This window comes from Acipenser ruthenus, chromosome 3, assembly GCF_902713425.1.
Source record: "Acipenser ruthenus chromosome 3, fAciRut3.2 maternal haplotype, whole genome shotgun sequence".
Classification (NCBI taxonomy): domain Eukaryota; kingdom Metazoa; phylum Chordata; class Actinopteri; order Acipenseriformes; family Acipenseridae; genus Acipenser; species Acipenser ruthenus.
Genome location: NC_081191.1, coordinates 75,726,906 through 75,749,303, shown reverse-complemented (window position 1 = coordinate 75,749,303; position 22,398 = coordinate 75,726,906). Strand labels below are relative to the sequence as shown.

Here is a 22,398-nt window from a genome sequence, read left to right as displayed (position 1 = left end):
TCTGGAGTCACACACATCTCCTGCATGTCTGATTCAGTCAGTTGTCCTTGTGATGCAATGAAGAGAACAATAGGAACTTCTATTACAAGCTACAGTACTAAGGTTTAAGAAGGCTAACAGTGTTTGTTTTTTTGCAAAAATGTTGACAAAGAAGAAAGCAAAAGTGTATTCTACGACTGTGTCCATAAACACCACTTTTTTTGGAAATAACCAGCCAAAAAGTAGCCACATTGTGTTTTTAAGATGTAATATATTACAAAAGCATAAATAAATGCTACACATTTACTTAAAATAGTAAAAGCACAGAGTAACTGTAATTAATAATGCTGAATTTTATTGGGCCAAAAAGCTTGAGTAGTTTATTCATGTCATGAGAACTCTACAAGAAATGTACAGTCTTATGTGTACAGTAGGGTGTATTTTATTTGTTATAATTATAATGTTATTATAATTTGATTAATTTTATTAGGTTTCTCCAATTTCTCAGAGGCATATCATTTGTTAAGTTTCTATTATTATTATTATTATTATTATTATTATTATTATTATTATTATTATTATTATTATTATTATTATTAATAATTTCTTAGCAGACACCCTTATCCAGGGTGACTTACAATTGTTACAAGATATCACATTATTTTTACATACAATTACATTTTTTTATTTTTTTATTTTTTACACACAATTACCCATTTATACAGTTGGGTTTTTACTGGAGCAATCTAGGTAAAGTACCATGCTTAAGGGTACAACAGCAGTGTCCCCCCACCTGGGATTGAACCCACGACCCTCCGGTCAAGAGTCAGGAGCCCAAACCATCATAGTCGCAGCAGTTTGAATACATTTCTCCCACTTTATAGGTGACATTTTGATGATATTGACATGCTGATATTGATGGTTGGTTTGTACAGCTGTTCTGAGACGAGGGCAGTAGAAATGACAGGAGGTACATGCACCTTACAGTAATTGCACAATAAATGTAAATTTCAAGGCTGTAAAGCACTGTCATTAATACATATGTAAATGTTTACTACTATTACTGTATTATGTGTGAAGGATGTATCAGGATTTTAGAATAAATATATTACAGTGAAACGTGAATTAACAGGTCAAAAAGGCAATAGACATTTGTGACTTCATAAGAGAGGCTTCAAGATGCCTCTCTCATTTACTTGTATTTAAAAAAAATGACTGATTAGAGCAGGTGATTAATTTAATAATAATAATAATAATAATAATAATAATAATAATAATAATAATAATAATAATAATAATACATCCCTAGTATGAATACAATTTTAAATTGTCAATTTTCTTATACTTACTAAAACACTTATTAATTGAGAAATACAAGGTAGCAAATTTGCACATTTTATTACTAAAAAAAAGTTTCCATAGCCTCCCCTTGCTATTTTCTACATACAATCTACTGTTTTAATTCATGATCATTTATTACTAGACCTGTCCCTTGCAAAACTTAATGAGCTTCCTGGAGTTGAGAAGCTGTCTTGAGCCAGTGTCACCCTTTTCCCCATAAACAGTAATGTAAACATTTGCTTCAGTTCCAACATTCCACAGGTCTCCTGTCACAACATGGGCCTCGTACACAGCAGCTTAAACAAAAGAGAGCAGACCTTTAGAATAACAGTCAGTTTCTATAGCTAGAGTACAATATGACGCTGTAACAGTTCTCTGTTCTCTTGCTTTTACGTTTTTCTGAACTTTTTTCTTTACCACCCCAACTAAACATCTAAATGTATGTAATAAAAGTTATCTTTTCATTTTGATATTGGTCACTTTGCAACTGTCCATGTGATTAACTTTGACTTGCAGATTTTGTCACATTGTTGTTCAATAAACAGGCCACTTATCAACCCAAACCTCTCTCTGCACTCTACCCTGCCCAAAGCTCCCGGCACTCTCCACTTTTCTATTACAATAGAAAGTAATTACCACTGCCAAGATTTATTTAATCAAACTATAGAGTTGATATCAATGACTCAGGGTTCAATTTAATACCAATTTGTGAGCATTTTTTGTTTTTGTTTTTTTGTCACTATTCAATCAAACTTTTAAAAAGTCAACTTTTGACTTACTTTACTACCAAAAGTGCATGATAATTATGTATTAATGCTGATTGATTTGTCATTGCTTGTGCTCCTTTAACTGGTAGAACTTGGCGCCCATGTTATAAAACTGGCACTTCCCTGCAAATCTCCCCATCGTTCCCCAAAGATTTTCAAAAAGCATTTGACAAAGTACTGCACGAAAGGCTATATTTAAAGATTAAATCAGTAGGAATAAATGGTAAAGTAGCAGCATGGATTCAAAAACTGGTTACAAGATAGAAAGCAGAGAGTTATAATTAGGGACCAGGCATCAAACTGGAGTAACGTAACAAGTGGAGTACCTCAGGGATCAGTATTGGGACCATTGCTATTCTTAATCTATATAAATGACTTGGACCAAGACATAATCAGTAAACTATGCAAATTTGCAGATGGCACAAAACTGGGAGGAGTAGCCAACTCCCAATCAGCAACTTTAATAATACAAGAGATTTAGACAAAATTCAAGCTTAGGCTGACACATGGCAGATGAAATTTAATGTGAATAAATGCAAAGGTGGGGTGCAAAAACATCAAAGGCAAGTACAGCATTAATACTAATGAAATAGAGGAGGCTATGTATGAAAAGGACTTGGGGGTAGTAGTGGATGAATCTCTTAAGCCAACTAGAGAAGCTATAAAAAAAGCAAATAGAATGTTAGGTTATATAGCCAAGACAGTTGAATTCAAATGAAGAGAAGTTATATTAAAATTATACAAAGCACTGGTAAGACCACACCTAGAATACTGTGTCCAGTTCTGGCCCCCATATCATAAGAAAGACATTGAGGCTTTGGAGAGAGTACAGAGGAGAGCAACACGATTCATTCCAGTATTGAAGGGTATGTCATATGAAGATAGACTGAAAGAACTGAATCTGTTAGCCTGGAAAGAAGTAGATCCAAACACGACTTAAGAGAAGTATTTAAAATTGTCAAGGGGTTTGTAACAAGGTGAGGAGCCCTGTACATGTGTTTGTTTATTTTTAGAACGGGGTCTCCCCCTCCAACCCTGTGTCTTATTTGTGTTATTTTGTATTTGTGTGTTATGATTTATTTATGTATATATTTGATGGCGTAGCCGTGCGTTGTTTTGTTTTTGTTTATTTAAACGTGTTCTGGCAGAGGCGAGGTTGTGTACTCGTCCTCTGCCAGGAATAATTAAAAACCTTGTGCAGAAGGTGGCCATTTCCAGAATTAAGTGATTAATTTGTTGCTAATCGGGAGATGGTCACATGTATATAAACCTGCAGCTCTCTGCACTCCGGGTGGTGGGTGTACAGAGGAGGAACGAGAGGAGAGAGAAATTTATTTAAAAACTAAGCAAAAGAAAAGGAACCGTGAAGGCTACTGCCCAGCCGGACCTTTAGGATTATTTTGTGTTCGAGACTTGTTTTTTTGTTTACCTTTTTATTTTGCTCTGTAAGCACTGTTTTTGTGTTTAAATATTTATTTTATTTTTGGATTTAAATAAACGGCGCAGCGTCTTTTTGCCCTGCAGTACTGCCTGTCTTTGTTTTTGTTCCTGCTGCTGGCCTGACGTCACCACAACGCCATTCCTGTCACAGGTTTTAACAAAGTAATTGCTGAGAATTATTTTTCACAGGTCAGAGAGAACAGAACCATGGGCCATAGGTGGAAGCTGAAGAAGGGCATATTCAGAACCGAGGGGAGAAGGAGCTTTTTCACGGAAAGGGTGGTGAACCATTGGAACAGGCTGCCGGACAGAGTTGTTGAAGCAGGGACTATATTGGATCCTTCAAAAACTGGATGCTGTCATGAACAATACTGTATAACTGTATCTGTGACCACAATAAGACCTTTAGCGGGCCACCTGGAGGAAGGGCAGTCAGGTTAGCCATGGATTCCCAGAGTTTTCATCTCCCCTACTAACTTGGTTAGGGTTTTTTTTTTTTTTTTTTTCCTGTCCTGAGTGTTAACGGACCATGCTTGCATCAAAGCGAGCAAGCCTTTTGGCCTTTTCTCGTTCTATAATTTCTTATGTTATTATGTTCTCATCTTGAGACAGCCAGCAATTCAAAGGAAGGAAGAACATTTCCTCTGTGGAAAGGTCCTGCAGTCGCACCTAAAATACATATCAGAAACACAGATGTGGTTATTTTTTTGTCTATTGTACCATTAAACAAGGCCTCTGAGCACACTGTTGAAGTAATTTACAGTCACTGACCATTGAGTTAAACTTAAATGTGAAAAAAACATTTATTTGGATTCAATTGCATTGACAAAGTTATAATGTCTCACAACGCTTTACTCCTACTAATGAAATTAACTGAACTAGGCTTTATATACAGTATATACTTAATATAAACATTACTTACCTTTTCAGAACTGAAGCATGATATCACAGATAGCAATCAGGCTTTTTTTCTCAGATCTTGAAAAAAAAAACAGTTTATTATCCATTTAATACATTTTCAGTTTTGAGGTAAAACTATAAAAAATACGGACATATCATGTTTCTGCTAGTGCCTAGTTTTACCTTAGAATACTGATTTATCATTTTGAATTTATGGATGTTTCAGTTTACAACTGTAATGGATACTTGCCATTTTGTGCCTCCCTGTGTTATGTTTACATCTGAATGTCTGTACACACAGCCTCTGATTACCTCATCACAATGCCAGCCTGGGGATTCTCCAGAGTTGTTGTGCCCAATTCGTATTTTGTACAGCTCTCCAATGTTCCCTGCTTTTATCTTTAAATGATCAAAAATGTATGTTAAATCTGGAACAAAACATAAATAAAATTTAGAGCATCTAAAAATAAATGGATTAACCTTGCTTTACTGATAGCTTGAAAGTGACATAATGAAAGTTGTGTTGTATTCTGAAACCTAACTTTTGTTTACGACTGTAAGTCGCCCTGGATAAGGTCGTCTGCTAAGAAATAAATAATAATAATAATAATAATAATAATAATAATAATAATAATAATAATAATAATAATAATAATAATATACGTTTCTAACAATACTATTGGATATGATCAAATATGTATGTATGTATGTAAGTATGTAGGCATGTATATGTTATGTATTTTATCTTCAATGATTGTTCCATTCCTAAACTACTAACCTGTGCATTACTGACTAAACCACATGTCATGTGTTTTTTCACCTTTCACTGCAGGTCTACAGATAAAATGTAATGTAAATGTAATTTACTTAAGGGATGGCCCTCAAGTATTGGAAGTAAAGGACAACTGTTCTATAATGTACTGGATTTGTAAGTTTAAACATTTATTGGACAAACATCTTTCTTTAAGTGCATTATACAGAAAAATACATAAACACAATGAAGAGATAACAGATCATAGCCACCAGTACTTTAGAGATAAAACTACAGATTTACATGTTTCTACCTTAAGTACTGTATGCAGACTGTATGAACAACATAACACGTGACAGGCCTAATGTTCTATTATCATCAGTTATTAAAATACAACAAAGCAATTGCTTACTAGAATAAATTATTGAAACAATGTAGAATATTATACTTTATAGTAATATAATGTTATTTTATGACCCACTTTAAATGTATTTATATACCTTGATAATTGCTCTGTGGTCCCTTTGCAAATACAATGAATGGGTTTAGGAAAGCAAAACAAACACTGGATAGTCATGATTTGGGGTGTGACCTCAGCTTTTACCAAACCAATTGTGCCAAACCAATTTACCAAACCAATTTGTGATTGCCTCGCTTCTCCCACGCAACTCCACTACTCCGCTCCCTCCACTGGCTCCCGATCACCGCTCGCATCCAGTTCAAAACTCTTGTACTAGCCTACAGATGCCTTGACCAGACTGCACCCAGCTACCTCCAGACCCTCATCTCTCCCTACACCCCCACTCGACCTCTCCGCTCCGCCTGCATTAGAAGACTGGCTCTACCTCCTCTACGCTCCCCTGCCTCCAGAGCCCGCTCCTTCTCCACCCTCGCTCCGCAGTGGTGGAATGACCTTCCTACAGATGTCAGGACTGCCCAGTCCCTGACCACATTCCGGCGCCTCCTTAAGACTCACCTCTTCAGACAGCACCTGTAGAACTCCTCTGTTTTTCCCCTGGGACACTTATCACCCTTCCTTAAATGCACTTTATTTGCTCTTATCTGCCCCCTATTTTACTGCATTTAATCCTGTACTTCAGAGTACTGTAATCTGCCAAGTGTTTAATCTGTAGTATTTTGTATTTAATCATATCCTGATGTAACTATCACCGACACTTATCTGCTGTATTATTGAATTGTATTTTGTCACACTTGTACTTGCTTGAACCAAAGTCACTGTATCTATCTTGCTCTTAATTGTATTATTACTTGTACTGTAATACTTGAAATGTATTTGCTTACAATTGTAAGTCGCCCTGGATAAGGGTGTCTGCTAAGAAATAAATAATAATAATAATAAAAATGATAAGCTACTTTAAAATAGGATTACTGTACTGTGCGCAAGGTTTGGGTTTAAAGCGACAAACATCCTCCCTTTATTACAGTGCGCTGAAAAGCAAATGACTGCCAGTGAGATACAGACAGTATACTAAACATAAAATAATACATGACTAAGGTACTCAGTGTTCCACTGGCATATATAGAGAGAGAGGGAGAGAGTAAGACCATCCCCCAGTATAAAATCTGTATCAAAAAGAGCAGTAAGTAACCATTTTGATTGGTTAGGCACCAAACAATTCTATTAATATTCCTCCAATGATTAGGTTTTCTACACTTCTGGAATCGTATGTGGTATGTATTCATTTTTTACGCTGTTGTATTTTAATAAAAAACAACTATCAATGTCAATCTAATCCACAAGAAATAGATCTACAAATACTTATTTTTAAGGAACTGTACCTAAAATGGTGCTCCTAAAATGGAAAATAACACCTAATACACATTAAAAACAAGAATACAAAAAATAAAGCATATTCATTAACATATTACATGATAATCATAATAATACATTTCACATTGTTAATTAATAGAAGCAAAATATCTGGTCATTTCATGTGTCAGATATCATTGCTTAATTATAGACATTAAAGTTTATAACATACTGTATTATTAAAAGCCTTTGTTCACTTTGCATGGTATATAACTAGGGCTTCTGTTTTTCAGTTCTTATTATGTAGGGTTTTTTCTAAATATATGCGTTGGCTTTGTAATGTTGGTGGCTGCATGTCTACCTGTTGGTTTGCAGGAGCCCCTTACCTGGTGTCCTCACTATCACTACAGAGGGTTTCAACAGCCTGGGTAGTTTGAGGGCTGATGGCTTGTTTGATGCCTCCAGGGGAAAGGTTCCCCACCTTGTCTCTTCGTTGGATGGAAGTGAGCGCTCTAATTAAAATACTCTGAGGGATATTTGTTACTGTGCCAGCCTCTTCAATGCTTATAGCCTCCTCACTCACTGTTTGACCCTGATTTACTAATTAAATGTGCACATTACGGGTAAAGTGAACAATGAAATAGCATTTCATTTTGTTACACACTAGTGAATTGAATAACAATGGCAACAATAACACTAATATCTATAATGCAATACTACAGTTGTTTTAAATGCTCAAGTTCTGAAATACAAATGATCAATAATAACTCAACTAATATAATCAGCAATATTATTTACAGCGAACACAATATTATGTACAGAATCTGAATACTCTCTATGAGCATGCTTCGTCTGACCTCCCCCCACCTCACACACACACACACACACTGACACCCACACACCCACACCTACACCCACCCACACCCAGAAGATTAGAAGATTTAAGTAAATCTTCTATTTTTTTTCAGGGCTTTCGCTTTTTATATACTGTCTGAAATTATTGTTTTTTATTACTTTCCAAAATGCTTGTGCATTTTTTTTTTCTGTCAAAATATGTCTAGTAACTCGACAGTACTTACACACTTAAGTTGTACCTTCTTTCCTTTGCTGTCTTCCACAATTAAATCTTTATGGTCACGGGCACATCTTCTGGGGGTTTTGTGTGGAGGCTTTTTCTTACATTTTGCCACAATTTGCAATTCTGTTTTACATCCTCTTTATCTTAACTATAATACAGCTTTAAATCCTGTGAACAAGTCATTCCTAATTGTAATCTCGTTTTAAATCTCACAAGCGGTCTCCAATAGAAATGTAGGAATTTTTTTATTAGTAGTTTTTTTTTTTTTTTTTTTTTTTTAATGGGAAAGGAGTGGTCAATTTGAATTAAGTAACATTTCCACTGTTTTTTCAGTTTTTTCCGTTGTTTATTGGCTATACACTGATTTAATTTATTTTGTATCGTGGGTATTTTATCGGTTTAAATCGGTTAAAACTGAAAATCAGAAGCCCTAGATGTAACACTATTACAATATAATGGTCTCTACCACCAAAAATTTATCTGAAACCAAAATACTGTAGATATACAAGTCTGTTTTATGAATTTATATCCTTTCTTATTTCTTATGATCTTTTTCTTCATCGTCGAAATTCAAGGTCTGTATATCATTAGATGTGGTTTCACATTCAGCTTCAATAGCAAAATACTTTAATTTTCTGGTTTTCCTTTTAATTTATTCAAAGTATTTTCATTTGGATCTACCAAGGATTGTGCATCTGTGGTTTTTCTTTTATGGGTTAACCATACCTTGTAAGAATCCTTCGTTGAATTTGGGTTCAGAGAAGTATTCAGGGTTACTGTTTTCACAGCCGAAAGTCCGCACCCTAGCAGGTTTTTTTAACTATATACTTGTAGTCCTGGTTTGCTGGACAATGGGAATGAAGAAAGTCTGTATTTCCTGTCACTTTTGTTCTTTGCACTGGCACTAGTATTTAATGATATTTCTGTATTACTTATTATTTGACTCTTTTATATTATTTACATGACCTGCTTTTTGGACACATGCAAAGAAAGTCCTTGCTTGATCCTCTCAATCTCGTGTTTAATGCTTTCAATTTCAAACATTTTGATGATTCCACTCATTATGCAGGTCATATTTTCTTCATTCACTTGCATAGTGGACATTTGATCATTTATGGACATTTGTGGTGCATGCTGGTAAAGTGCTGTAGTTTTCCTAGTTAATGAACACATTATCCATTGGTTCTCAGGGTCTGTTTGTTTTTGATAAACATACCCCCTCTTTTCCTCATTGAGCGGCTCCACAGTCACTGTCAATATTGGACAGTGCTGACCACACATCAAGTGAAGCTTCTCCAAAGAGTGTTGATCTTCAGGAGCTTTGCTGTTGGCACTGTTTGCTCGGGAAGGTTGTGCAACAACAGCATGAGCCACTGGAGGTTCCTGTTCTGGATGCACTTTGTTGTTAGGTATTCGAAAATCTACCAAGGCAAAAGAGGGAAGACTACAATTTCTCTCTGCCCATTTTTGCTCAGGTTCAGCACAAGTCGCCATTGACAGCCTGTCACCTTTCTTCTTTTTTCTGGGACTATCATTGCAGAGAAGGCTGCCTTTACTCTTAACGTTCAACAGATCATCTTGGAAAGGATCGGAATCACTGGCACGAGGCATGTTAAAGTAGCTGCATTTTGGTTCTGTAGATTTAGCTAGTTCTTCAAGTTCAGATGAAGATATGACAGCCAGTGGAGGAAGATGACCTTCAAAACGTGAGTAGGGAACATCTTCACTTGTGTTGTCCAGGGCCGTTTCTGTTGACGTGGTTTCAATATTTCCATACATTCCTATATTTTCAGGTGGAGATTTTCTAATCAAGTGGTTTTCTTTAAAAAGCCATCTACCTTTATTGATCAGAACTTCATCATCTGTTTCAGATTGTGCAGTATTTTGTACACCTTGCAAAGTTTCTTCTTCTAAATGAAAAGAGCCGTTGGCATGAAAGTATAATAGATCTCCATTCACTTTAGGCTTTGATTCTTCAAAAGATGTGATGCTACCTGCACTCATTTTACTTGGACTTTCCTTTTGTTTTTGTTTAGGCACAGATGGGGGCCTCTTAAAAGAGGGAGGTCTAAAATTAGCTTCGGTCTTCCCATACAATCTTTCGATAGTTCTTCTAACACAGCCTGTAGAAACAGATCGCTTTCCAGAGCCATCTTCCCCACTTTTTGTGGTCATTTCACATGATGCCTGTGATTTGTAACCACTCTTTACACTTTCTGAGCTCTCTGGTCTACAGTCAGACAAGTTGGATGTAAGTGGACGTGGTAGTCTCTTGCTACCATATTGGAAGTCTTGTATGCTTTTGGCCATAAACATCTCTTTCAAAGCATTGATGCTGATTCCAACAAATTCCGTTTTGGGGTTTTGTTTTGCATCATAACCGAAAGCTAAAGACGAAGCTGATGAATGACTGTTAGTAGACTCCACAGTATCATCACAGGGTTTAACAATGTCACATACATAGTGGGTGGGGTGTACTCCATCTTCTTCCTCTAAAGTATCTTCATTTACAGAGAGATGTTCATTTGTCCCATTTATTGAGCCTTCCTGATTTTCAACCATAAAACCTGAAATTACATTTTGCTCATTAGAAAGAGGGGTCACCTCTGTTGTGTCTTCTGCCTCGGAAACCTGCAGATTATCATTAGGAACATTCTGGTCGGAAGTAACATTTTTATCACTATAACTAGTGTTTCCTAAAGTTGCATTCTCTTCATCGGGCACCTCATCCATTTTCAAGCATAAAGATACTTTTTCATTGCATTCAAAGGCTAGTTCATTTTCCTCTTCTTCTACTGGTACTGGAACATCACTTAATTCCCCAGTGTCTACAAGTTGTGCTTCTAAACATGTTGCACTGTTGTCTTTCATTATGGCACACAATTCTTTCTGAACTTCATCAGACATGCCCAGTTGCTCTATCAGCTCCTGCATATCAAAAGTACCATCAGTTTCAATATTGTTCGTTGACATGCTGGTCTCTAACAAAGCTTTGTTATCATCTGGGGTATCTGGTAAAGAAATGTTGTGTGAACCCTGTTCAACATTTTTTTCCCTCCAGGTCTGCAATAATTGGGCCAATGTACATGTTTGCAAACCTGAGACACTAGCCTTTACTTCCTTAGCATCCTCAATGCTAGCCAGTCTCTTAAGGGACTCCATGAGTGTGAGGACCTCTGCACATCTACTACTATTTACCAATGTCCCACTGTAGTTCAAGCTGCCAACACCTTCCTTTATTGTCATGATTGTTAGCAATGTAAGAAGGACTTTGGAGGGAAAATCAAAATATGAATCAATATGTGCAGAAAAGTCTGGCATGCTGTATGATTTCTCCAGGCCTAAAGGACGTCTGAGGGTTGGTATTTGTTTGATTGATTTAACCAAAGAATGTAGTTGCTCCAGTACTGGCCTGGTATTGTGTTGTCCTGCTGGCATATTTGCATCGATTTTTCCCAATTCAGTTTGAATAGCAGCTTCAGCTGTGTGTGTGGTGTCTCTCTTTACTTTAGTGGGTTGGTCAGGTGTTTCAGGTGGTTCTTGTCTTACAGGAGATTCTTCTTCTGGTACTTCCTCCACCTCCAGCCTCTCCATTTTGGGAGCAATTGCTGTTGTTCCAATCTGAAATACAACTTTTGCTTTTTTTCTCGTTTCTGCATTAGCTTCAGTGAATTCATTATGAGGTAATGTAGATTCTGACTGTACTTCTCCCAGCCATTTTTTCTCAAAATCCTTTATTAATGGGGGAGCTTTGTCCACATTAGACATGCCCAGTGAGGAAGTGCTTTCATTATATTGCAGAAGTTCTTCTCCCCTGCTTGCTGTTTCCTCATCAGACTTATCTTGTTCATTCCTTTTCTCCCTTTTCTGTTTTTTGTGCTTCTTTTTGTCTGTTGCTGATGAACCGATTGGTGGTAAAACACTTTTCTTAATTATAATCTGAGTGCTATTTTCATGATCTTGATCAGTCTCTGAATCTTGTGACTCTGGACTGGCAGCATTGCAATTTAACTCTTTCTCAGATACTGCTTCTTGAGAGCTCTCCCCAGAGTCCTTCAACACGTATGTATTTTCAGACACAGTGGATACAGAAGAGTTGTTGCTGGGTTCATGTTCTACTTCTGTCTTTTTCTTGTTACGTTTTTTCATTTTAAGTGGTCTTTGGTCATCATGTGCACATGTTTCTGCACACTGAGCAGATTCTTCACAGTAGGATATTGCATTTTGTTCATTTTGATCAACAACAAGGTCATTGCTTTTCTCAGTTACTATATATGAGCTCACACCATCAGATTGGTTAGTCTTTTTGACTTTTCGTTTGTTTGATTTCTTCTTTTTCCTTTTAACAGCAGGTGGAGACTGACTGAGGAACATGTTATCCACTGGTGCAGTGTTATTAATTTGTGACACAGTGTATGCAGAAGAACAGTCTAAACTGGAGTCTAGTACCTTCTGGTATGACTTATATGCCAATGAATCCTCTGCATACATGAAATCTGAGGAACCACACTCATGTTTTCTCTCACTAAAGGATTCTGAAGCAGTGGACGGTCTCTTGTAATGCATTTCACAATTGTTCCTTGATAAACAGATGGCCTGGCCTGATGAAGCTAGTCTGGCACACATCACTTGATGATTTGCAAAGTAATTATCATGACAGTTCTCCTGTTCAAGGTGTATGACCCGTTCTGTTACTTCATCTCTGTTGTGGAGTGTCAGTAGCTGTGCCACACCTGAAGTCCTACATTTGAAATGTAGATCACTGTTATTAATTTCACAATTATCTCCTTTCCTTGGCTTAGGTACAGAGCTGCTACTGCAATGGCTGATCGTGCAGCATTCTCCTTTTCTTTCACCATTTTCCTTCTCCTCACTGTAAGAATATGTGCCAAATAAGTTTTTGTGTATTTCACTTTCAGACCCTGTTTTAATGCTTTCCATAGATGCCTGCTTTCTTCTGCTCTGCCGGGGGTCAGCTGTTAGGGGTCTCTTAAATATTTGCTTATTGTTGTCTTCTTCAGTTTCAACTAAGTTGACATCATAATGTGGATCTTGCCATGTGTCACATTGTTGGCTTTCTTTGTCAACAATACTCATTTCATTTGCTTGTTTTGTTCCACTAATTGCCTTCATTCTTTTAAACGAGAGATCGCTTTCCTCGTTTGAGTTATAGTCCTCCAAATACATTACCTCTGCTTTAGCTTTAGAAGGAAGAGTATTGTAATCTGGTAAATCAGCCTCAGGGTCTACTTGTTTTTTTACATGGTTGAGCACACTGGATCGACTCACTGTGGTGCTCCATTGAATTGTCTCCTCTTCTTTTATCATTAACCTAACCTTCATCTCTACTGTCATGGTGCCATCTTGGTTTATGTGAATAGATTTTTCTATGTCGTCATCTAGAGGCATTAAAGGAATGTCCTCGACAGTACATGTGCATGTTTCCAAGGATCCCTTAGGGGTGTCAGGAATGTTACATAAGCTGCCTATAGAATTACTGAGTTTGTTCAAGAAATACTTTTCTGAAGAAAAAGAGAACTTTCGAGACCTTATGTTGGAGACTGATTTCTTTCTCCCTTTTTATTTTTCAAAAGTTCACGCATTCAGAGACAGAAGGTGAAGAGGAAAGCAAAAGCCAATCAGTTTGGAGTGGAGAGTATCCATCAGCAGGGTCGGTAATACAGGAGAGAGAATAAGAAAGAAAGAGAAAAAGAGAAAGATGAATTAAAAGACAAATAGAAATGGTAGAGACAGTACAATTTACAACTATCACTATTTTGCAGTTCAGCCAAGACAATATTACCAACCTATATACTGTACAGTATTTCTGATTCTGATTGGTAGACTACATACATATTGACCTACATAGCAGCTAATGCAAATAAATAGGTCATACCAGGAATTACAGATATCATTAAACAACTCAACATTTTTTTTTTTTTAGCTTATCCCTTACAGCTAAACAGAAGCATCTGTTTATTAGCGTGAGGACTGGTGAATGACTGTGCCATTTTGTTTTTCTATCAGTACTGTCACTGCCTTCTAAATAAATCAGTTCAAAAAAACTTTCAGAAGTAATGTATTTATTATAAATAATGTACTATTTAATACACAATGCCTTGCATAAGTATTCACCCCCCCCCCCCCCCCCCCCTTGGACTTTTCCACATTTTGTAGTGTTACAACCTGGAATTAAAATGGATTTAATTGGGATTTTTACCATTTGATTTACACAACATACTTAACACTTTGAAGGTGCAAAATATTTATTGTGACACAAAAGTTAATTAAACAAAAAAAAAGACATTTGTTGGTTGCATAAGTATTCACCCATCTGAGTCAATACTTGGTAGAAGCACCTTTGGCAGCAATTACAGCTGTGAGTCTTTTTGGGTAAGTCTCTACCAGCTTTGCACATCTGGATCCTGCAATATTTGCCCATTAGGGCAGTAGTGTGGATTAGTGGTTAGGGCTCTGGACTCTTGACCGGAGGGTTGTGGGTTCAATCCCAGGTGGGGGATACTGCTGCTGTACCCTTGAGCAAGGTACTTTACCTAGATTGCTCCAGTAAAAACCCAACTGTATAAATGGGTAATTGTATATAAAAATAATGTGATATCTTGTAACAATTGTAAGTCGCCCTGGATAAGGGCGTCTGCTAAGAAATAAATAATAATAATAATAATAATAATAATAATAATAATTCTTCTTGGCAAAATTGCTCAAGCTCTGTCAAGTTGGAAGGGGACCCTTGGTGAACAGCAATTTTCAAGTCTTGCCACAGATTCTCAGTCGGATTGAGGTCTGGGCTTTGACTGGGCCATTCTAAGACATTCAGGTTCTTGTTTTTAAACCACTCCAGTGTAGCTTTGGCTGTGTGTTTAGGGTCATTGTCCTGCTGGAAGGTGAACCTCCGCCCCAGTCCCAGGTCTCTTGCAGACTGAAACAGGTTTCCTCTAAAATTTCCCTGTATTTAGCTCCATCCATCTTGTCCTCATTCCTGATCAGTTTCCCAGTCCCTGCCGATGAAAAGCATCCCCATAACATGATGCTGCCACCACCATGCTTCACTGTGGGGATGGTGTTCTCAGGGTGATGAGCAGTGTTGGCTTTGCGCCACACATAGCGTTTTGCGCTAAGGCCAAAAAGTTCAATTTTGGTCTCATCAGACCAGAGAACCTTTTTCCACATGTTTGCTGTGTCTCCCACATGCCTTTTGGCATTTTATTTTTTTATAACCCAACCCTGATTGGTGCTTCTCCAGAACTTTATCCTGGACTTGTTTTGATAGCTCCTTGGTCTTCATGATGCTGTTTGTTTAGATCTGCTCTCTAATAAACTCTGGGGCCTTCCAGAAACAGGTGTATTTAATCTGAGATCATGTGACACTTTAATTGCACACAAGTGGACTCCATTCAACTAATTATGTGACTTCTGAAGGCAATTGGTTGCACCAGAGCTTATTTAGGGGTGTCACAGCAAAGGGGGTGAATACTTATGCAATCAAGACTTTTCAGTTTTTTATTTGTAAATAATTTTGAAAAATATGTAGATTTTTTTCCCCACTTCGACATTATGGACTATTTTGTGTAGATCAGTGACAAAAAATCCTAATTAAATCCATTTTAATTCCAGGTTGTAACACTACTAAATGTGGAAAAGTCCAAGGGGGGTGAATACTTATGCAAGGCACTGTATATACAGTACATATATATATATATATATATATATATATATATATATATATATATATATGTGTGTGTATATATATATATATATATATATATATATATAGCATATATTGAATACTCTACTTAATCCTAGCGCATTTAATAAAAAGGCCTCAAAAATGCACCCCCCCCCCCCTCCCCTTGCAAACTTAATTACATTAATATTAAAAGAGACTTACAATTCCTTTGCTGGATCTTGTTGATGGTTTTTGGTTTTACACGGTTGGAAATTCCCGGCAATTTGGTAGGCAGACTCAGTCTTTGGGTGTCATATTTTCTAGCTTTGAAAGGTTCTCGGCCTGCTGCTACTACAACTCCAGAGCACAGAATCAGAGCCTGAAGACCATCAACCTTTAATAAGGGAATACATTTGTCCTTAAGTTCACAATTGGATGATCTGTTCTCAAGATATATTTGAAACTACCTTTCTGTGCAGTTGGGCAGTGTCCCTCCTATCTATCATTGAGTCATTCAGAATACTTTAAACTACCGAGTGGCAACAAATTCTACATTTCTATTGGAGACTCCAGAGATTTAAAACGAGATTACAATTACAGTAGAAGGCTTGTTCGCAGGATTTAAAGCCATATTACAGTTAGATAGTGAGAATTTAAAACAGAATTGCAAATTGTTGCGAAATGTAAAAAAAATCCCTTGACACACAAAAACAGAAGAATGTGTTCTGACCATAAGGATTTTGTTGTGGAAGTCAGGAAAAGAAAGAAGGTACAACTAAGTACTGCCGGGTTATTACTACTGTGACAGAAAAAAACGACCAATCATTTTGGAAAGTAATCAAAAACGATAATTTCATACATTATATAAAAAGCGAAAGCCCTGAAAAAATAAAACTCGAAAACAGCTAAAAATCAGCACAGAAAAAGGAAATAGAAGCCCTAGACATACTATATACAGGGGGTAGTCACTGCCCACTGGAGATAACAGATATAATATACTTAATTATGCATGCTTTCTTTTTCATAATATTCTAATAGCTGTGATGGTAATTACACCACACCCTGGAAGCACAGAAGACTACATTTCTCCCGTTGTTTTTATTAAATTCCTGCTAGGAAAATCTACCTTTTTATTGTTCTATATATTCAATATTTTGTTGTTTTGTTAATTTGTTGTTTTAAGTGAAAGCATTTGTGGCTTAACCTGGGACATTTTGATGGACTCTTAACTAAATGAGAAGACCCACTTACCCGCCTTCCATCTGGTGTGTAGAGCTTTAAGACTCGAAACTGCATCACCTCAGTCACAAGATCAAGAATTGACTCAAAAGTCTGTGCTGTTTTCTTTTGCAGCATCAGAGTGTGCTTGATTCCAGCATCCCCATTTTTGAAGACCACAATTTTCCTGGGGGTGCGTACCACCACAGAATTCTTCCGCTGAAACAGCTGGCCCTCGTTCTGCTTGTTTAACTGGATGGCACGCCGATGGGCACTGACTGGCCTCGTGGAATTCCAAGGCTTGGGGGGTTTACTTGCCACTGCCAAGTCTATAGGCTTTACTTTCTTTTGGTCAGAGCAAATGTATGCTTTTCTATCTTCTAGCTCATCAAGAGTGCTAATGCCATGGATTCCACGTGGGGTAGTGATGTTCCTCACTCCAAAAGGTAAAGGAACTCTTTTAGACAAGCTGTCCAGCAGGGCATCAAAAGTCTTGAAGGTGCGACTGTTGATGATCATCTTTAGCCCGCTGAACTGGGGATCTCCACTCTTATAGAAACAGACATGTTTAGTTGTAATCGGTTCTGTGAATTGAGCAGGGTGGGAAGCCATGATTTCAGAAGAATGAGGATGAAACTGTGTAAGATTTATAAGAGGGGCTACAGTTATGCTTTCTTATTATTTGTTTATTTAGCAGGCGCCTTTATCCAAGATGACTTACAGAGACTAGGGTGTGTGAACTATGCATCAGCTGTAGAGTCACTTACAACTACGTCTCACCCGAAAGACGGAGGAGAAGGAGGTTAAGTAACTTGCTCAGGGTCACACAGCGAGTCAGTGGCTGAGCCGGGATTTGAACTGGGAACCTCCTGGTTACAAGCCCTTTTCTTTAACCACTGGACCACACACCCTCCTGTCACCTAAAACGAGGGGAAAAAATGTGATTAGAGATATGTTAAACTCAATGCTTGTTTCTTACTACCTACCTGTTGCTAGTAGCGTTCACATCCAAGATTCAGAACTATACAATTATTATCTGTAGTATTGAACTGCTGTTTCAGCATAGTCCATGTATGCTGCCATTTTAAATTGCATGTTGAGGCCAGCAAATGTATAGGTTGAAAGCTCTTACATAAAGTCATTTTTTCTCCTGTAAGATTATAGAATCATTCATTTGAAAATGTGTGATAAAACCTCAGGTAGTAACCTCACATTGGGGGCTATTTTAATGATCTAAATAGTTGCAAATTTATATACTGCCACCCTAAAACTCCTAGATTTGTTCTATCACAGAATTCAATCCACTGTATTTTATTGTATATAGGGATATTAATAAGAGGGTCAATGAATAACCCTTGGAGGAAAATGCCAGTAGGAATTATATAAATTTAAAGAATGGCGATACAAAGATCCACCACATTGAGATAATACAAAACGACCCTAGGTATGCAACAAATTATACACTTAAAGCTTCTAACTAGACAGACTAAGAACAGGTGTATGAATATTAATGAGGCCAGGTCTGAGGAGCATGTCGTGACAGTTCAAGTATACAGGATCAGGAATGCTAAGCTTCTTGGAAACATTCATAATGTGCCCATGTTTAAATCCTTCATGTACTGGGTATACTGACCACAAATATAACCTGCTAAGGAGAACTTTGGTTTGCTAATGAAGAGGGGAGCTGGATAATATCTGATTTGTATGTACCTCACTGTCAAAGACCACAAGGGACCAAAACACAGGAAGCAGCGCAGAAAGGGACTTTAATCATATCACAGCTAGTTTAAGTCTCTACTGACCACATTTGTCCTTGGCAGATGTTGTTTTTCCAAGCAGCCTGTTTTTGACACCCAACCATGTGATTCAACAGAGAGTATCTAAGTCCTGGTCCAACTGGCTTAGGCCAGTCCATTTTTAATACCTTTCTCATTAAATTGCAGATCTCAAAGCCCACATATTATCTATGTATGTACTTTGGTGGTCAACTGTGCAGTCAAACAGACTATTAACTCCATTCCAAACATAACAGAAGCACAATCATTTTACCCCCTTTATACTAACTGTAATGATAACTCTAAATAAAATAATCATTGGGTTATAAATGTATTATGCATTGTAACCAGGGGCTGGGTTCAGCCTTGTAATGGGGTGATGGTCTGATTTTACCTCCACCCACAATCAAATTATTCTCTTAGGAACACAGAGGTATTTACAACGCAGGAAACATCAACGTGGTAGTGTTCCAAGGTACAAATATTTATTTTGCACTGGATACTTCACTCAGATTACAACTGACTAACCAACAGGTTGTACATACAATGACGTTTACAGATTATCTTAATCCCCCGCCTAAGGAAAGACACAGAGTTAAGTAATCCCACACCCTGGAAGCACAGAAGACTGGAACAATTATTCAATAAACACGTGCACCTGGAATGATTTTATAGAAAAATAATCTCTATTATTTAACATTCATACTTTTACAATAAACATTCATATATTTTACGTTAAACATGTTTCTTCTCATAAGAACATAAGAAAGTTTACATTCGGCCTATCTTGCTTGTTTGGTTGTTAGTAGCTTATTGATCCCAGAATCTCATCAAGCAGCTTCTTGAAGGATCCCAGGGTGTCAGCTTCAACATCATGACTGGGGAGTTGGTTCCAGACTCCCACAATTCTCTGTTTAAAAAACTGCCTCCTATTTTCTGTTCTGAATGCCCCTTTATCTAATCTCCATTTGTGACCCCTGGTCCTTGTTTCTTTTTTCAGGTCGGAAAATTTCCTTAGGTCGACATTGTCAATCCCTTTTTAGAATTTTGAATGCTTGAATCAGATCTCCTTTATATGTATTTGTTTAACCTGCATGAATAATGTCTTTGTTTACAACATGATCGTTAAACTATTCTATTGTTTACTCATTATTATTATTATTGTCATTATTATTTTCTAGTCCCTAAAATTACCAGTAAAAACTGAAAATTAGCATTACCCCTTCTATTGGAAGATTACATATGGCTATAACAAACCCTTGTCCCACAGTATAGCTATGGCAACTTCATTAAGGGAAGCGCCCGAATCCTAAATACAGCAATACACTATCATATATTAAACACTTGCCCAACAGCATGCACAATACATAATAAACCACAGCTCTATCACCAGTAGATCAACATTAACAATAATACACAATAACATGCTGTGACAGAAATACAATGAGTTCTGGTGATAAATCTTCCTCCCGACCTGTGAGGGCGCTAAAGAACAGGAGGAGAAGTATCTGGAAGGGCTGGCCTGACAGTTCGTTTCCGGGACCGGGAAGTGGGTCAGCCTGGAAAGAAGCGAGACTCTGTTGTAAGACCTATTGATTTGACAGGTAGATGAGGGGCAGCTGCAAGTAATAAGGCAGCTGCAACCGTTTATCTAGATATCATGCGGGATTACATATAGGGGCCAGGGTAACGCTGTTCTTTTCCTTCGTTTGGGTAACGCTAGGAGAGAAGGACTGAGAGAGGAGCTCTCGTTGTAAAAGAAAATTACGTGTTGTGTTTTGTTGTGTTTGTCTGTGTAATTGTCTGTGTTTTTCACCACCAGACAGTTAAAGCACTACTCCGGAGCTCTCGCCAAGGGTCAGCACTGTCCGGAGCACCACTGCACACCGCACTATCTGTGTTTACACTAATCACCATCACGACTGCACTCACCCAGGACTGGTGACCGTCTGTTTGTTTTGTTCGGGACTGTGCCCTGTTTATTGTTATCCCCGTGCGTTACACATTGTTGTGTATCGCCGGGGATTTAGTTATTTTTTGGTCACCAGACCTGGAAAAGAAATAAAGCACCTTTTTCACTGGAATACCGTTGTCTGCCTGTCACTCCTGCACCGCATCACTGCTACACCTGTTCCCCTTACCAGCCACTTTGCCACACATGCATTTGAATAATAATACAGTGAGGGTCTCACCCTCACAAGCCTTTAGAGTTACATGTTTGATGGACTTACTAGTTCTGCCATTCAATCAACTCCGGGCACATTTTTGAAGAAAGGTATCCTTATATTGTTTCCCATTTAAAAAAAACCAAATCAACAGCATTTAAAAAAAAGTATTCAATATCTTTCTGTTAATATCAAAAAAACACTATTGTGAAATTGAACATGCAGTTACAACATACATTTGCTTAAGTGTGTCTTTATACTCCAGCCATTCCAAACCCGGATTAGTAGTATGTAAGCAAGCCTATTAACACAAATGGTTTTTTTTTTATTGTTATTAATTATTCTGCTCCTGCAGTAATAGCAAATGTCTATTTCACATGGATACACACATGATACATATTTCCATTCTTGTTGAGCAAAATAATATAGAGTAATTTAGAATATTAAACACAAATACAGTCTAATATAATTTGCTTAAATGTTTCTATTTCCAGACTTCCTTCTTAAAAAAACTTTTAAAAATATTCAATACTTTATGCAAACAGACACTGTACTATAATATATTATTTGACTGTCCTTGATTAAACATTTGTATTTAAACCCACTAAAATCCCCCCAAGAATACATACTCTACTTACATTCATGTTTTTAGCAAATTGGGCAGTTCATGGTCTCTATCTTGTTACCACAGCTACAGCAAAACAAGTAAATGGTTTATTTTGAGACTGGCACTTTGAAAGAAGCATCAGGGCCAATTTGCTTAATCTCTGCTCACAGATAATCGCCACTACACAGTCCACAGTGCTGATTATTATTATTTTATTATTTCTTAGCAGACGCCCTTATCCATGGTGACTTAAAATTGTTACAAAATATTACAGTACAAAGTATCACATTACAAAATATCACATTATAGATAAGAGCAGTTGTAAAGTACAATAAAATCAGTAGCAAAAGATCAAATTAAAATAAGAGCAAAAACTAGAGAATACAGTAAATAATTAAATGTAAGAGCAGGTTCGACTAAGAGCAGTTATGTTATATGAAAACTATTTGCTTATATGAGTAAAGTCCAGTATGAGCACGTAGTAAGTACGATGAATGGATGAGAGTGATTTCAAATAAGAGCAATTACAAAAAACGTGAATACGGATACCTATAAAAGTAAAGTCAAATACAAGATACAGGAAGTAGTAGTTAAGAGCAGTAGTAGAATGCAGCAAGGTATGGAGCAGTTCGGTGCAAGTACAAGCTGATGCAAGTATTGGTACGATTGTGTGCCATATAGTACAGTATAGTTGAGAGTTGTGAGGTTTACAGATGCTGTCTGAACAGGTGTGTCTTGAGGAGGCGCCGGAAGGTGGTCAGAGACTGAGCAGTCCTGATATCCATGGGTAGAGCGGGCTCTGGAGGCGAGGGAGAAGAGGAGGGTACAGCTAATTTGCCGGTGGTGGAGGAGTGGAGGGGGCGAGAGAGGGTGTAGGTAGAAATGATAATCTGGAGATAGGAGGGAGCAGAAAGGTCAA

General features: G+C 37.4%; 1 protein-coding gene across 2 annotated transcripts; it reads right to left on the bottom strand.

Moving 5' to 3' along the window:
- Nucleotides 1-324: 324 nt before the first annotated feature.
- On the bottom strand, nucleotides 325-21,596 carry LOC131723299 (oxygen-regulated protein 1). Of its 2 annotated transcripts, XR_009320225.1 has the most exons (8): nucleotides 21,511-21,596; nucleotides 16,966-17,852; nucleotides 15,937-16,108; nucleotides 8,754-13,603; nucleotides 6,979-7,011; nucleotides 4,740-4,826; nucleotides 4,450-4,505; nucleotides 325-1,616 (listed from the first exon to the last, which is right to left on the bottom strand). XR_009320225.1 is itself a non-coding variant. In XM_059016921.1 (4 exons), the coding sequence occupies exons 2-4, from the start codon at nucleotides 17,542-17,544 to the stop codon at nucleotides 8,985-8,987; spliced, it is 5,370 nt and encodes a 1,789-aa protein (XP_058872904.1). In that variant the 5' UTR covers nucleotides 17,545-17,852; nucleotides 21,511-21,596; the 3' UTR covers nucleotides 8,283-8,984. The 2 variants fall into 2 exon arrangements, 1 of the variants encoding a protein (XP_058872904.1); XM_059016921.1 differs by lacking the exons at nucleotides 325-1,616; nucleotides 4,450-4,505; nucleotides 4,740-4,826; nucleotides 6,979-7,011 and having other exon boundaries at nucleotides 8,283-13,603.
- Between the last annotated feature and the right edge of the window lie 802 nt (nucleotides 21,597-22,398).